The following is a 16,194-nucleotide window of genomic DNA, read 5'->3' as shown; positions in this document are numbered from 1 at the left end:
TGGAATGTAGTATGTGGTTGCATATTTCTCTTCACACATATTTGTCCATCCAGAAAATTAACTTTTTACTGTTTTGCAAAGACAGTTTAGAGTACCTTATCTTCTATGTTCTGTGTTTTTTGTATCTTGCTGTGCAAGTGACTTTCTGAAAATACTTCACAGTGCGCACATGTACATGTGCAAATAAGTCAAAGCAATAAACTCCAGTGTATATCACAATTAATTTATTGCTCCTGGGCGCACTGTTTGAATATGCACCTGGGACTGCAGCAGGTGAGCCAGGTTGAAGCAGCCCTGGCTGGCAGGAGGCCTGGAGGGGTAGCCTGCTAGTCTGGGGCTGCTCTAACCTGGCTCAATGTGCTGCAGAGGGACTGGCTGGCGTATGAGGGAGCTCCAGTGCAGGACTAGCTGGCAGGCAGCTCCCACACTGAAGCACCTTCATGCCCCAGCCAGCCCTGGCAGCCTACACATGTTGCTGTGGAGTAAAAAACTTTGCAGCAGGATACCACCTGTATTTACAAGTACTACCCTTTGCTGGAGTTTTTTAGTTCCCCCCAACCAAAGAGCACTGCATGTCTAGACATGAGACATTTACTGCAAAGCTAATTAGGCAACTCTAGAGTAAACGTCTGGTATAGATGTGCTCACTGTGAAGTAGTTTGTCCATCTACGACTGGCACTATGTATTGAATCCAAATACCATTCCAGTCATAGAGAGAATTCTTTGGATGCAAGATATTTATTCAAGAAGCCTTTTTCCCTAGGATCTCCCCAATTACACTATGACTTTCTTCTTTAAAAAAAAGAAAAGAAAGAAAAGAAAAACTTTGTTATTGCAAAACCACTTTGATCGTGTCCACAAGAATACATATCTGACTTGCAAATATATTGCTTATACCACTTATTGTCACCAGTTTATCTGCCATCCACAAGACAGCAAATATAGCCATATTTTTATACTAATTATCTGACCACAGTAAGTTATACTATAAATTTATATTTACAATCTGACCACAACACTGAGCAGCTACATACTCCCAAGGGTTGGAGAATAATTGCACTATTTAATTATTTTTGAGTCAGTTTTGTTGTGTCCCTTATGAGAAGACCATCTGCTATATAGTATCTTACCTTGCCCTGTGCTACATTTCAGAACTAATAAAATCAATATATTACTGTAGTAACCTGAAGCATTCCTGGAGTATTACATTTTTACTTTTCACAGGAACCGTACTTACTCGAACAGTTTTACACTTAGCATTCTAGTGCCTCTCCCTTCACAAAGGGCTGCATTTATTTAATGAGTCCAAATAATAAAGTTAAAAAAAAGAAGTGATATTTGATACAAGGGAAACCGAAGTGATCTTCATCAACAGGGCTCAGGAGTCCACATGCATTTACAGCAAACTCATCATCCATCATCCTGCCATAGTGTTCCTTGGGCCTTTCCTCTGCATCCCTTGTGCAGTCATCTGTGATGAAGTTGTTACTGGCTAGACCTTTACTTGGTATAGCAATATCTAATAAATAGTTAAAGGTTATGGGAAAATGGGATGATTTTTTTTATTAGGGGCTCTATGTGTATAAGATTGTGGCTTTCCAATTCTTTTAAACATCTTCATTTTCTTTTTATTCCCTTTTTATCATCTGAAGTGATCAAAACCAAAGGCTTCTGTGAAAGGCTGTGGAAAGCACAGTTTTCCTTCAGATGCTTTTTATGGAGTTGCTAATTTATTGACAAATACTTCAAATAGTTTGAAATGCTTGAATTTTAGATATCAAATTATATGTAATGACATCATGATCACATTTGTGTTATTTTGTGACCAATTTAACCAAGAGATAAAATTGTAAAACCCCTGTCTAAAACAAGTCTAATTATTTTGCTTTGTTCAGTTACATTATTATATTGCCTGAACTTGTTAGGTGCAAACAATCCACCTCTTCTTTTTATGAGTGATGTTTAAACACACTTGAAATGTTAAATGTTTTTGGAAAATCTGAACTAGACAAGTAAGAATGTTATGTAGATGGAGTTTTGATGGTTTTGAAATATAGCTTAAACTGAATGGCTCAAGATGTGCAGTCATATTAAATCAAAGCTGAAAAGTTACAACTCTAATAAATTGTATTTATGCTAATGGCTGAGTCTGATTTACTGCAGCCATTAAAAGTGAAGAATAGGGGCAATAGTCTTCTCAGAACTGCCATTTTCTCTATTTTCTATTTTATCCTTCCACAGTCCCACAAAATGTGCCAACTCCCTCAAGAGTTCACAGCATAAATGGTTACAGCATTGAGGTGACCTGGGACAAACCTGCGGGGGTCAGAGGTGTAATTGAGAAGTACATTCTGAAAGCATATGAAGAGGATGGTCCCAATGTACCCATCATCAGAGCTGAGTTTGCAGACACTAGTAGGCTCACAGGTAAATGTTACTATTAGTTTTAAGGTACATAAAGTAAAAAAAAAATGTTTATACCTTATGCCAACCTGGAAAAAAATATTGGTGTTATATCTATCCATGTGTGTAAACAGCCTATGGAGGGTGTTTGGCTGAGGGTGTATAGTGTTTGTTTATAAAGTATTTACACATGTACACCATTACCTACACACTATGTGTGGGTAAGACTCTGTGTGTGTGTGTGTGTGTGTGTGTGTGTGTGTGTGTGTGTGTAAACTCACTGATTAACTTCAAGGGCAATAGAATTGTATTATAGCCCTGAAAGCTGAAAGGTAGTTTACATAAATCCATTTTTTCTCATTTTGTTGCCACTGAAAGCCCTGTTACATATTAATTTAAGGTGGTTCCCAGAGCTCTTAACCCCTGGATGGTCCACACATTAACACCTGAAACTAAGTTTAAGCACACATTAGGTGGCTTAAAGTTACACCACTCCAGGGCAAGTTATTTAACTTGCTTTCCATTAATGTGTGGCCACTCCCCTTAGATGAACTGCCCAAATTTCAGTCCTCCACCATCCTAGTATCTAGTGTCCCCTCTCCCACCCTCCTCTTCTGTGTGGACAAACTTTCCACCCTTTGAACTATATTGCCCAAGGGGTGGTTCTGGCACCAAGCCAACTCCCCCTGCTGCCCCCAGTCTGCAACCTTCCCACCCCCAGGGGTGCAATCATGTCTAAACAGCCTGCATAGCACATGCCAGCTAGCCAGGTTAGAGGGCACAGATGGGTCCAGGAATGGGGTCTAGTGAGGGTGGAGAGGAACAAAGTAGGGAGGCCATATCAGGTCTCCATGAGCTGTGGCTTTCTTCCCAGGAGAGGGGCAGTAGCTCCCCCAAAATTGCCTTCCCTCACTGCTCCCACCTCTCAGCTAGCCCTGGATACACAGCCAGTACCCCACAATTGCAAATCCCAATTTATTAAAACATGCAACCTTCCTTATTTACTTCCTCTTTATTGCTTTTCCTTTTTCTTCGTTTTTACTTCTTTTTCTTTTATCCTTGAGTGACTGCGTTCCCTCATTTCCTCATCCTTTCTCCACCCTCATTTCCTTTCCACTTCCCATTTCATTACCTGCTCCCATCCCATTAACTCCCTACCTCCCAGCTTCATGTTCTCGGCTCCACAAACCATCTCTTACAAACCCCTACCAAGACCAGGGTTGGGCTGCTAGATTTTCTTCCTTGTGCTTGGTTTCAAAGTTGTAGCTTCTTGTGTGAACCTATTCCTTTGCTGGCAGTGTCATGAGAACATGATATGGCCTATGATGGCACAGGCAGGCAATGGTAAAAAAATAAATTTTCATGATACCAAAATGTAACCAATGGGATTTGTTTATACATTCCCCAAAGTTAATTATATAATTCATCACAGTTTTAAAAAAATGAGACACATAATGCTCAAAGCTGAAAGCTTGGTTTGGCTGTGCTGTGGGCATTATAGCATAATCTCAGGAAGCATCTTAACCCTTGGGCAGTATATTATTGCTGCTTTTCTCAAGCCCAATATGTGCTCAATGTGTATGTATAAATATGTATGTTTTGTGTAGTGTGTTTGCTGTTATGTATGTCTGTCAGAGACAACGTGTGCATATTAAACTTGTCTAAGCTAAGCTCCTGTGGTTAGTTATGAGTGGTAGGTTGATAATCATTGTGGCTTATTCATTATTGATTTTATAACACTATTGGCAGAAATGTGTTTGTTCAAGGTATAAAGTAATATCAAATCTATCAGCAGAAATCAAGGTACACTCATAAATTATTCAAAATGTTTAAAAAGAGCTAGATAAGTTAGATAATCTATGCACAGGGAATAATTTGACCAGCACTAAAAATAACATGGGTTGATTTGTTGTCCTCATGCCACTTTAATTGTGTGCCAGATATAAAAGAGACTTACCTTATGATGGACAGGGAAAAACTATTATGACCTGTAGGATGTAGAAGGAAATAGGAATGACTTTGTATTCCATGGGAAATGCTCAACAACATAGGGAATTTAAAAAAAAATGATCATAGTATAAAGATCTCTGTATAGATCCTTTGCTCCTATGAAATGCATCTATGAGAAGCTATTAAGAAAGGAATTCTACTTTCACTTCTTTTGTCCTCTATAGTAAGTAACTGCTGATTACAAAAGAAAAAAATACCATTCATACAACTGTCCCTAATGCACTAATAATGTGGTTTTACTCTCAAGTCTTAACAAAAATGTTCCTGCCAGGATTAACTTGGCATTAATGGTAGTTCAGAGGGGAGTTAAGGTAAAAGGACACCCCAGTAAAGGGGCTGAGCTCAGGGAGTGTTTACAGTCTTCTGAGTATGGAAAGAAGCATAGTAAACTGGTCAGGGTGCTGTCCTAGGACTCAGGCATAAACTCAATTCCTTGCTTTGCCGCAGACTACTTGCATGAGCTTCAGTACATCATTAACTGTCCCTGTACCTCTCAGTTCCTTATGTTAAAATAGAGTAAGATGATATGAGTGTTGTGATAAATACAATATAGACTGTGAAGGGCTCAGATTCCATATAAAGTAGTTTAGACCGATAGATGTTTGACACCTGTGATGAGGTGAAGGGAATGTAGGTTTCTGATTTCTATTCCCCTCAATGGGAGAGTGAGGGGTGTTCCAGTACACAGTGTGGCATAGTGAAGTACAGCTCCTCCCATTATTTCACTTGAGTGGTGTCTCTCTGTACTGCCCCACTGAAAGGCCATATGCCTAGAACATAACTGAGCTATGTCAGGGCCTTTTTTTTTTTTGGACTTTTAAAATCCCTAATCTTGCAGTTGTTTTTCCTTCTGGCTGCTTTAGCAGGTTGATTGCAATACAACTTACACAGCTGGGCAGGTCTGCAGGTAGCTGGAAATGTGTTAGACAGGTGGCCACCTTCTAATGTGTGAGTTAATATGGAGGAGATACAAAGTCTCCCAGGGACTGTGACTTTTCTGGCTGTTAACATAGGTGACCTCAGATAGCAACTAGCCATAAGTGCAGGTTCCACTGAAGCACAACTGCACATGCTCCTGGCATGGTAGGTTCCCTTCAGTTGCAAAATTTTTCTTTTTTAATGTTTAACTGAATGAATAAATAAATATATGTAATCTTAAAGAGACTATAACAGCATAAAACTTCAGAGTGAAATAATGTTGTTGCTGACCAGATTGTTAAAATGTACAGTTTCAAAATCTAATTAATTCCCACCAATTTATATTCACTGTTTGTTGGGGTTTTTTTTGCATATCATTTACCATGGACAGTGAGACTAAATTTATTGTTTTCCCTCCTGTCCAGATCAGTTTTGCTTTTTTGTTTCTCATGGGGTGGACAGTAATTTTTACTGAGGTTCACAACACTAGAGGGGGATGTTAAACTTTTACAGGATCCTGTTTTTATTGAAAATATTGATCTATTTTATCAGCAGTATAGCACACAATGTTAAGAGCTAGCTCAGTTAAAACATTTTTCTAAGACTCCAAAGGCACAAATGCAAGTATAGCTCCAAATTCATGCTGAATGACACACCTGGGTGAACCAATGGTAAGTGAGTACCTGGTCTCTTAGGGTGGAGAGTCAAAGGCAGCTGAATATGATGATAGCTATCTCACTCCCTTGTGTATTGCTAGCTACAGAAACTGGTGAGTCTTAGACCCACTCTACACAGGAAGGCAAAGGCACAATGAGATCTAATGTGTGATCCACATGTGTGTGGTATGGCAGGAAGCATGACTGTGTAGACCATGAATTAGATCCCATCATACCTTATTGGCAGTGCAGGGGGAGCCAGTGTGGAGGCAGCAAGGGGGAAGTTGCCATGGCTGGAAACCCCTCAGTTGATTGGCTTCCAGTCATGGGGGCACCCCATGTAGCCCTGGCGCTGTGGGATCATGGCTGCCACAATATCCCAGGCTTGTGGGTACGTGAAGCCAGAGCTGACAGCTGTGTGTGGGCATGATGCACTTCTCCCTGCTGGCCTGCCACAGGGGAGACCCTGCTACTCATCCTAATTCAAGCTGGATAACAACTAGCTATAAAGTTAGTACACATTTTTGAAGTCTAATTTTATACTTGGTTGGAGCTTTTTATGGCATGATCGCTACTTTGTACATGTCACTGGTCTTAAGGTAAGTGTGCAGTTAACCAGTTAATTGAAGACCCTCTCTACGTTGAAGTGAAACCCCTTCACTTCAATGTAGAGGGGGCCTTAAGCCTAATGTGTCAGCCAGACATAGGAGGACTTTTTCCCTTTTTTCATAACATGTAATACTATCAGCATAGACATAAAATGAAGGGCATGTTTAGAGGAGTTTGCAGCTTTAACATGTTTCCATGCAGTTAGGCACTATGATGCCACTCCATGATGCCAGTCCAGGGCAGGATTATCTCTGATATGCACAACCCAACTCCTGTTCTATTAACATGTGGCCACTCCCCACAGATATGCCACTCAAACTGAAGTTCTCCAGTATCCCAGGATGCAGTGGCCCCTCCATCACCCTCCTGTTCTGGGGGCCCTTACACCTCTGGTTGCTTAGTGGAGCAGCCCAGGGGCTGGAGCCTCAGCTTTTTTATTTCCCCCAGCCTCTAGCCCCCCAGTCCAGGCTCCGTGGCCCAGGGCACCTTCCCTCACCAGTGCCAAGCCTGGACAGGCTACCACTGTTGGACCCTATGCTCTCTCCTGCCAAGTCCTGGGGAGCAGAGAAGAATCATGGAGAAGTAGGGCTGGAAGGGACCTCCCTGCTTATAAGCCTCTAGTGGCAAGTTACAGCTGTGAAACTGGGTGCTGCCGGGTGTGACTGCTCCAAACTCCAAGCTAGCACTAAGCTGATCAACACTGGTGCAGCTCAAAGCATACTGTGTAACAAGACCCCTATACTCCATTCTATATGCTGGAAAACTGATCTGTCAGGAAAAAGAGTGCAGGGAGTAGCACACCTCATTCATTGAAAAACACTAACTTGAGACTGATCAGCTCCAGGTTGTTTTTCAAGGCAGACAGATGATCTGATGATTTAAACTTCTGATTGAAGAGATATTGCAATACTGTGTTGAATTGCAGGGTTCTGTAGTACAGATTCTGTAGTAAAAGCAATTAAATGTTTAAGGCCCCATTTGGCATTGCCTCTGGAGCCATTTTTGCTACTTCAAGAGAAGGGGCCGTGTATGTTTCAAAAGAATATTCTGGGCTCAAAACTGTCTCTGCCAACAGAATTATTGCCATTAGAAGTGATGTTAAAGAGAGGCCAAGTGTGTAGCTAGGTTTAACCACTAAGTTTAAAAAATATAATAGTTGCTCATCAGACAATCTGACTTAAGTGTATATTTAGGTCTGAAGTACTGGAAGTCCTTACTTCTTGACTTATCTGAAATCCCTCTTCTTAGAGGTCAACTTGCTGGAACACAGTTACAGTGGCTGTTCAGTATGCAGTTGCCTCTTACCTCTGTCACATGCCGTGGCTGTGCTACCTCCCCGCTAAGCTTGGGAAATAAGAAAGAGAGAATCTCTGCCCAATTGCTCTTGTTGCTGTAGTGCTGTAGGCAGGTGGTTCTCAACTTTTTAGATGCAAGGTTCCCCTGCATGACTGTCCTGAATTTAGCCGTACTCCATTAAAAAACAAACAAACTGATTACAGTGTTTACCTACATGTACACTGCAGCACTTCTAAGAGCATCTCATGGAATGCCATGGCAGTGCTGTTGAGAATTATTGCTCTTCACTTCAATGTTGTTACTTTCTAAAACCAGTTATTACCTTGCTGAATATTATAGTGGAAACAGAAGTCATTCTCACAGTATAGGCTCCCTGTACAAATGCAAAATATTGGAGGAAGTAAGTTGCTGGAGATTTTGTTTTATAAATACTCTTGTAGCTGAACACATGACAGCACTGTTATCTTCTCCAGTGTCCACATGACCCCCAAATTTGACTTGCCAAATCAGAGTGTAAATAAATGTTCTGTTATTCCTAAAAATTAGCTGTGTAGTTGCTTCTGGAGACCTCTTCACTGACATTATTTTAATGAAAATTAAAGAAACGCCCCCCCTGATATTTGACAAGTGATTTTATTTACATGCCCTCTGATGATCCTGGCTAGAGCCTCCACTGTGCTGGAGCTCAGATCAGTGTAGCTGAGGAATAGAATGGGTTGCCAAAAGTTTTCAGCTATCTTTGTGTGATAGTGGTTCCTGAGGGCTGCCTTTGCCCTGGGATATTTTGGACTTGCACATAATAAATATAAATATAACGTGTGTGGTAGAAAGGGGATACCCCTATTCCTGAAGAGACTGCTGCAGCCCCTGCTGCCAGGGCTGCTCCTACGGACATTAACACCCTGGGACCAGAGCCACCTCCTCCTGTAACCCTTCCCTCCAGCACCGGGAGAATGGGAGGAACAAGGGGATGAGCTGGGCTGAAAAGCCTAGTCCCACATCTCCCACCCTCTCACAGCAGGACAAACTTCTCGGAGCATAACAGCAGCTGCCAGAGCAGGGTCTGTCTGGAAGCATGGAGAAGTAGCAGGAGCAGCCTCTGGAGCAGCAGCCATGGGAGCTGTTTGTCTGCTGGCACCAAGTGAAGGAAGGATCAAGTGCTTATCTCCTTTCACAGGGACATGGCACTGTGGCACCTTCAAAAGAATCTTGTTTGCCCGTGTTGAAAATCTAGGTACAAGTTGGTAATAAGGCAGCATATATGCCTTAGTGGAGTCCTGAGCAGGGATGGAACCATGGCAGGGGGACAGCAGTGCAGGTACATTCCCCTGCTACTGCTGCCCTAAGCTGATCTGGGTGCAAGAGAGTCTGCATGGACTGTGGCTGTGCTGGGTGCCAGGGTTGGCAAGAGACAAAAGGTATCTTCCGCTGTCTGGGAGCAGAGGCTAGAAGGAGGTATGCTGGTGTTCCTACCCCTGGTTGACACAGACATGAGGAAGCCCAGGGGTGCTGCAGAGAATGATTGTATGGAGAGTTGGAGACAATGGTGGCAGAGCGTAGGTTTCTCCTTCCAGTGGTGGGGAGGAGAGACAGGCAGGGGTCAGGGGCTGGAGGTAGGAACCTGTATACCACTGCTGCTGCTCCTGGCCATGCTTGACTCCCCACAGAGCTGTCCCACGCAGCTCTGGACTGCTCATGCACCCAGGTCAGCCAGGGATAGTGGCAGCAGTGTCAGTTGGAGTCAGGGAGACTGGGGCAGAGGGACAGGTCCTCCTCTCCCTTCATGCACCTGCACCAACCCAGGGGCTCAGCCCCACTCTCTATGATTTTCAGGGTGGTGTGCCATGCTCCCTTCAGTAAATCCTGGATCTTCCCATGGTCCTGATTACTTGCCTTTGCACTACTTTCAGGCTTTTCTGAGACACAGCACCTGAGAGCTAGAACAGGGTGTGGGCCTGGGACCCCTCTAAGCTATATACAGTAGGGCTGTGTGAAGCTTCAGGTGGTGATTCGATTCGGAGGAGATTTGGCCCAATTCGGTGGCCGAATCTTTGAATCCGAATTGAATTGGGGGATCAATTAAAAGGTGTGAATCAATTAGATTCTCTCTGAATCTTTGGAAAAGACTCAGAGAGCTTTGATGATTTGGACAGTCCCGGGTGGCTACAGCAGGGAGCTGCAGCCAGACTCAGAGCTGGTAACTAGCAGGTGAGGGAGAGGGGGCTGGAGTGGGGGGAGGGGACCATTGGGGGAACCCTGGCAGGCCCCATCCCCTGCCTGCTCCCTCAGCTCCCCCAACCTCTGCCCGCTATCCCACAGCTGCCCCACCCACCCCAGCTCCGGCCCTTTAAGAACCCCCCCCAAGAAAAGCCCCATGACTCACTACTCCTGCAGCAGCCTCGGGGCTTTGTGGGGCTTGTGGAGAGCCCCCCACATGGTGTGGGGCAGTGGGGAGCATCGGGGATTATCCCCCACTGGGCATGAACAGTTAGTCTGGGGTTTTTCTCAGTTTTTCTTTTCTTAAAGGGCCGGAACTGGGGTGGGCAGGGCAGCCATTGCTGGGCTGGGAGAGTGGGCAGGGGATGCACCTGGCCTTGGTGATTTGGAGATTTGGAGAGTCGGCAGCAGCCAAATCTCTGAATCAGATTTGGCTGAATCGATTCAGGATAGTGATTCGAATCACTGTCCCCCGAATCAGCCATATCCAAATCCAAAATGAATAATAGCCATTTTGCACAGGCTTAATGTACAGGGTCTTTATAAAGTCCTAGTGCACTTTTAAATTTGAATAACTTACGTTGTAGGTATGATAGAAACAATCTGTAAACAGCATTTAAAAGCAAATTTATTAAAGTTGTAGGACAACTAGAGTACACAATGCTAGAATGAATTTATTCTTAAATAAGATGGAGCTCTGTGCCAGTATGCTCTGAATGTACGACAGTTCCTAAATGATGCTTTCCCAGAGAAGTGGATAGGCAGAGGGGGACCAATTGCTTGGCCACCTCATTTACCTGACCTGTCGCTGTTGGACTTCTTTTTATGGGGACATGTTAAAAGTGTAGTTTACTTGTCGAAACCACGTTCTTTGGTGGAACTTAGGGCTAGGATCACCAATGCAATTAGTGCAGTAACTCAAGTGCAAGTGGGAAATGTTTTCAAGGACTTGGAAGATCGGATTGAGCACTGTATCATGATGGATGGTGGTTATGCTGAAGTCTAGCATTGTGTACTCTAGTTGTCCTAAAACTTCAAATGCTTTTAAATGCCATTTACAGATTGTTTCTATTACACCTACAACCTAAGTTATTCAAGTTTAAAAGTGCACGAGGACTTTATGAAGACCCTGTACATTGCCTTGTTGTCATAGTTGGCTACATGGAGTAAGTGTGAAGAGTCTGGGCTTATTTCCTGAATGGCAGGAAGGAGGTGGCATAGATTTGGCCTTGCTTCCTGGAGCCAACGTAGCTTCAAAACCCCAACTTTCTCCTGAAGACTTGAAGCCCTCTTAAGCATTGTATGCCTCACTTTCCATGTACTATCCTGTTGTTATGCACGTTTTCCAGTTTTGCTCAGCTCTGTAACATTTAAGGGCATAGATGCAGTCACTCATCTTGATGAACAACTTCTTTCAGCTCTCACTAATATCACTCTTATTAATATTGTCTGGAAAAATAATTGAAGAGTCATTGCAAGGCCTTCCAAACCTCCTGAAGTCTGAAAACAGCTCTTTCCAAATCAGTTTAATCTAAGTTTCAGTAGGAAATAGTGAAGCTTAATGAAGCAGCCCCAGCTTTTGCAGCTGGGTGTGGAAATTTCAGCTTTGCACCTGTTACTCTCTAGCACCTCATTGGTCTTGGTTTAGCCTTCACAGTCTCTGCTACCTCAGTGACTGCAGGTATATGACAAACAGCATCTTCAGTTAGCCAGGATAACTTATTTGTCATTCTTCTAAAGCTCGCATCATTTGAGAGACCCAAGTAATGAAGTGGTTTTGGACTTCTGGAAAAAACCTAAGACTCCATTTTGATGTCCTCATTCATCTTCATCTCTCTTTGTTCATGTAGGGGATCTCTCTGTAGTGAAGATTTTTACCTCTCCATAATGGAACTTGAATGCTAGGTCCAGTTCTTACACTCCTGTGGTCTGGACTAGTCTTCAGTGCCATCAATGTTCAACATCCCATTTCTGCCTGCCTTTTTCTTATCACATCAACGTTATCTTTTTACTTTCACTTTCAAAGCCCTCCACGGCCTATCTTCACCCTACCTATCATTTTTTCTCAATATTAAAAATTGACTGCTGCCTCTTATCATCTCACAGTGCTTCTTTACACACTTGTTAAAATTGCCAGCAAACAGTTTCTTCATTTTTTTCTCTCCTTGCCAAGCACAAGGGCCGGTATGGAAAAAACTCTGTGTAAATATTTCATTGTTCTTTTTCATATCCCTCTTTAAAACTCTTTTGCTGTGATTCCTTGACAACATTTAGACTACAAATGTGCTGAGTCCACAGTCTATTATGCTGATCATCATTTTGGGATGGCCAATTACATTACTGCTGTGGTCAGAACAAATAGAGGAGCATGCAAAGTCATCACAGCTGCACAAAAAGGGGGTATAGTAAAATATGGCATTAGTTCAAGTCCCCTGCTTTAAAGATAAGCTATTTCTAGAGGTGGACTGGCTGGTGTAACAAGCCACTGCTGGCTCCTACAGAAAGAAGTGTCTCTCTATCTGCATTTCACTGCCTGCCACAGAAATTCAGAATATGAAATACAATCTCTTCTCAAAGAGAATGTAAAGACCCAGGTGAAAAGGAAGAGCCATGGTCGCACAGTTGGTTTGTTCGAGGCTTTTGGGCTTCCTATTTTCTGTAATATTGAGAGCATCTAAGCAAAGGTGACAAGAGAAAGCAGTGTTAATTATAGCTACTCTGGGTATGGACAAATGTACATTTTAGCCACTTCAAAGGGGGTAGGGGAGCCACTGTTTAGGAGTTGTTAAGATCTAGCTGTTATTTCTACATGATACTATAGCAATGCAAGTTAGCTAAATCACCCTAACTTTGAATGAATGGGGCAGCTTTACTACACTTCTGTCATTGAGACAGAGATTCAAGATCTTGTTCTATTTACCAGTTACCTATTACTAGTAAGGAAAACAGCAGAAGCTTTAATCGCTATAGGGCTAAAATATTGGGTCAAAGGAGCTAACCAGCAAGCAACATTTGCTACTATGAATGCAATCAATGACTTGCTCAAGATCACGTTGTGGCAAAGCTAGGAAGAGAACCCAAAAGGCCTAACTCAAAATGGAAGGCAAGATTGCATAAGTCCTTCTTTTTTAAAGCATAGTGGACATCTGAATGGAAATATTTTAAACCCCTTTTATACAGATGTAAATAAGTTCACCAGATGTAAATCAGCAGAGAATGAAGCCTTACATGCTTAAACTATTTCTTGCATTTGCATAATGTTAGAATCTGATAGTACATTTTTATAATTATTAATCATGGAACTTTGTTTTAAATTCATACTCTCCAGAACAGATTTTTGTTTCTGAAGTTGGTACTCTCTCTCTCTTGATTAATCACATTCATATATATATTTATATCATCCTGAAGTCAACACTCTCTTTAGCCTTGCCTTTTAGAAATAATCTTTCGTCTGAATCTTTTTCACAGAACATAAACTACATAAATGCTGCCCATAGTAATAAGGGTAAAAATACAAATGATATTATGTAGAGCAGGGGTGTCAAAGATATAGCCTGAACCCTGTCACTTGGCCAGCAGTGCAGCAGACTGGCCCTGCACACTGCATTAGGGTGGCTGTTGGTCCATTTTTATACTGGACCATCCTGTTTTTAAACCCTTTGTCCCCTGTTCATTTCTAAATGAACGGGCTGCAAAAAGTCTTGTTTTTCAGTTCACTGGTGGAAATATGTGTCAATCATTTGTCCTTGTGATTCTGTTGGCTGTGCCTGGAGATAGGGCAGTGCACAGCCAGGAGAAGCATGGTTTCAAACCAGCCAGGGGGGGATGGAGGTGGCCTTTTTGTGGTGGCCCCACTCCTTACTGCTGATTGCCCAAGTGGGGGGCGGTGGTCCTCCCCACCCTCAACAAGGGGATGCCCTGTATTCTGGGGATGCATCAGTGGCTATCCTATAGTGCAAGCATCATGTGCTGGCCCTGGTGCCACACATTATATGTTGTGAGCAGAGCCCATGTGGTGCACACTTCACATGATGTGTGAGCTGGAGCTACTGCATGCACTGCACACAGCATATGGGTCAGGGCTAGCTCACAATTTGGCGGGGGGCTGCAAGATATAGTTTTGGGGCCCCCTGATGTGAAGAAACTGGCAGTGGTATTGGCAAGGTGGGGGTGCCAAGCAGCCAAAGAAGCCGGCGTCGGTATTGGCAAAGTGTGACTTGGTGGGCGGCTGAAGAAGCCAGTGTTGGCATCATTGGGGGGGATGCGTGGCGGCTTTGTGGGGGGGGGGGGGGTGGCGACTGGGCAGATGTGAAGCTGGTGTTGGAGGCAGCAGCAATGCAAAGTGGTGACAACTGCCTACCCCCCTTGCTACTCATTTGGAATATTCATGGGTGCAGGGGAGCCCTTGACTGTGGGGCCCCCTGTGGTCACAGGTTCCCTAGGATAGGACGGGCCGGCCCTGATACAGGGCATGTGCTGTACAAGAAATGTAGGACTGGGCATGGGTGTCTGCTGCATGTAGGGTCCATACCAGACTAAACCTGAACAGTGGAAACAGGTCTGGTTCAGTTTGGGTCTATAGATTGGCCACACATGCTGAATCCAGCATGCAAAACTGGGTTGGCATGGGCACCATGTACCCCAAACTGCCTGACACACTGCATGAGGCTGGGGCAGGTGTGTGCTGAATGTGGGGCCAGACTAGTGTGGCATGCATGTGGTGTGTGGGCCTATAGCCAGACCAGGGCATGTGCTGCATGTAGCCCCTATCCAGACTGGCTCTGCATTCTGGTTCTGGGGCTGGGCTAGGCCCACAGACTGCCCCTACATGCTGAATTCAGCATGCAAAGCTGATCTCCAGGTGCCTCAGACAGCATGTGCTCTGGGCATCATATGTGCATGCAGTTCATGCCCTGGACCCATCCCATGTGGTGTGTGTAGCACATGGCCCAAACCCAGCCTACATGTCAGGCCTGTGCCAGCATATGCTGCATGCAGTGCATGGGGCTGGAGCCAGCATGCATGCTGCAAGTGGCACATGGGGCCATTTTAGGGCATGTGCTGAATGTGGCCCAGTCTGGCCTAGAGACCGGCCCTGCATCCCTCAATTAGCTCACAGGGCTGGATGAGTGTTACACCCAGGATGTAGAGGGTATCATTTAGAAATGAACAAGTAGCTTCTCAGAATTATATAGCATATGAGAAAATCATAATTATGGTTTTGTATGGCCCTCACAATTTCTCCCGTAGAAATCAGTGGGACTTATGCCATGGATTAAATTTGAAGCCCAATCTTTGGGCTGCTCTGTCATGTGCTACAAAGCCTATTTATGGAGGTAGCAGAGGTAGAAATACTCCCTAATGTAAAGAAATCCTTTGGGGCTGTCAGTAGTTGGTTTTACACCTTGCTCCCTACCCTAACCGTTGAGTACAGGGGAAGAATTGGAGAAAACAGTGGAGAAAAGTTGTGTTGCAAGCATAGTTAGGAACATGAAAAGCATGTAATGCTCTACATGAACCTCAAACTGTGTAGTGGCTGATAGGATGTATACATGTTTTTATTTTCTTCCCCTCTCTCCCTCCCTCCAGGGATGTTTTGGCTTTCACTGATCCCAAACTCTGGGGATGAATAAAGTTGGCTTAGAGCTGTGTTCTGTGTTCTCCTTCAGCAGACTGTGTGTGTGAGTGCTCATGCATGCATATGGGTTTTTTTACTGTACATTCTAAAATTTAATGTATATTCTAGAATATTAGGAGGATTCCAACTTGTATGATTTTTAGATCTAAATGAGTCTTGTTTACAGTTCATTGCTACTGTATACATGTATTAGGGTAGGAATGGGCAATTATTTCAGGCAGTGGGCCGCTGACCCAGTTTTGGCAAGCTGTCGAGGGCCGCATGGGTAGCAGGTGCCCCGCCCCCTGGTCACCATCTTGGGATCAATGTCCCAATGTCTTGGGACCAATGTCACAGGTCCAGCAACTGCGGGGCCCAGAGCAGGATGCAGGCTGGCAGGGGTCTGTGGAGCCGGGCTGTACCAGCAGGGAGAGGGTGGGGAGCTGGTCCAGTTCCATAGAGCCCCT

The 16,194-nt window shown here is 43.9% G+C and overlaps 1 protein-coding gene across 1 annotated transcript in view; it reads left to right on the top strand.

Annotated features, from left to right (window-relative positions):
• Positions 1-16,194, top strand: part of USH2A (usherin) — a gene marked incomplete at its 5' end in the record, with an annotated part of 567,922 nt that overhangs the window by 186,627 nt on the left and 365,101 nt on the right. The window contains one exon of the mRNA XM_025209559.1: positions 2,243-2,428. Coding sequence (XP_025065344.1) covers positions 2,243-2,428 — 186 coding nt within the window. The remainder of the gene's footprint in view (positions 1-2,242; positions 2,429-16,194) is intronic.

Source organism: Alligator sinensis, unplaced genomic scaffold (genome assembly GCF_000455745.1).
Source record: "Alligator sinensis unplaced genomic scaffold, ASM45574v1 scaffold842_1, whole genome shotgun sequence".
Taxonomy (NCBI): Eukaryota; Metazoa; Chordata; order Crocodylia; family Alligatoridae; genus Alligator; species Alligator sinensis.
This window is presented reverse-complemented; position numbering and strand designations above follow the sequence as displayed.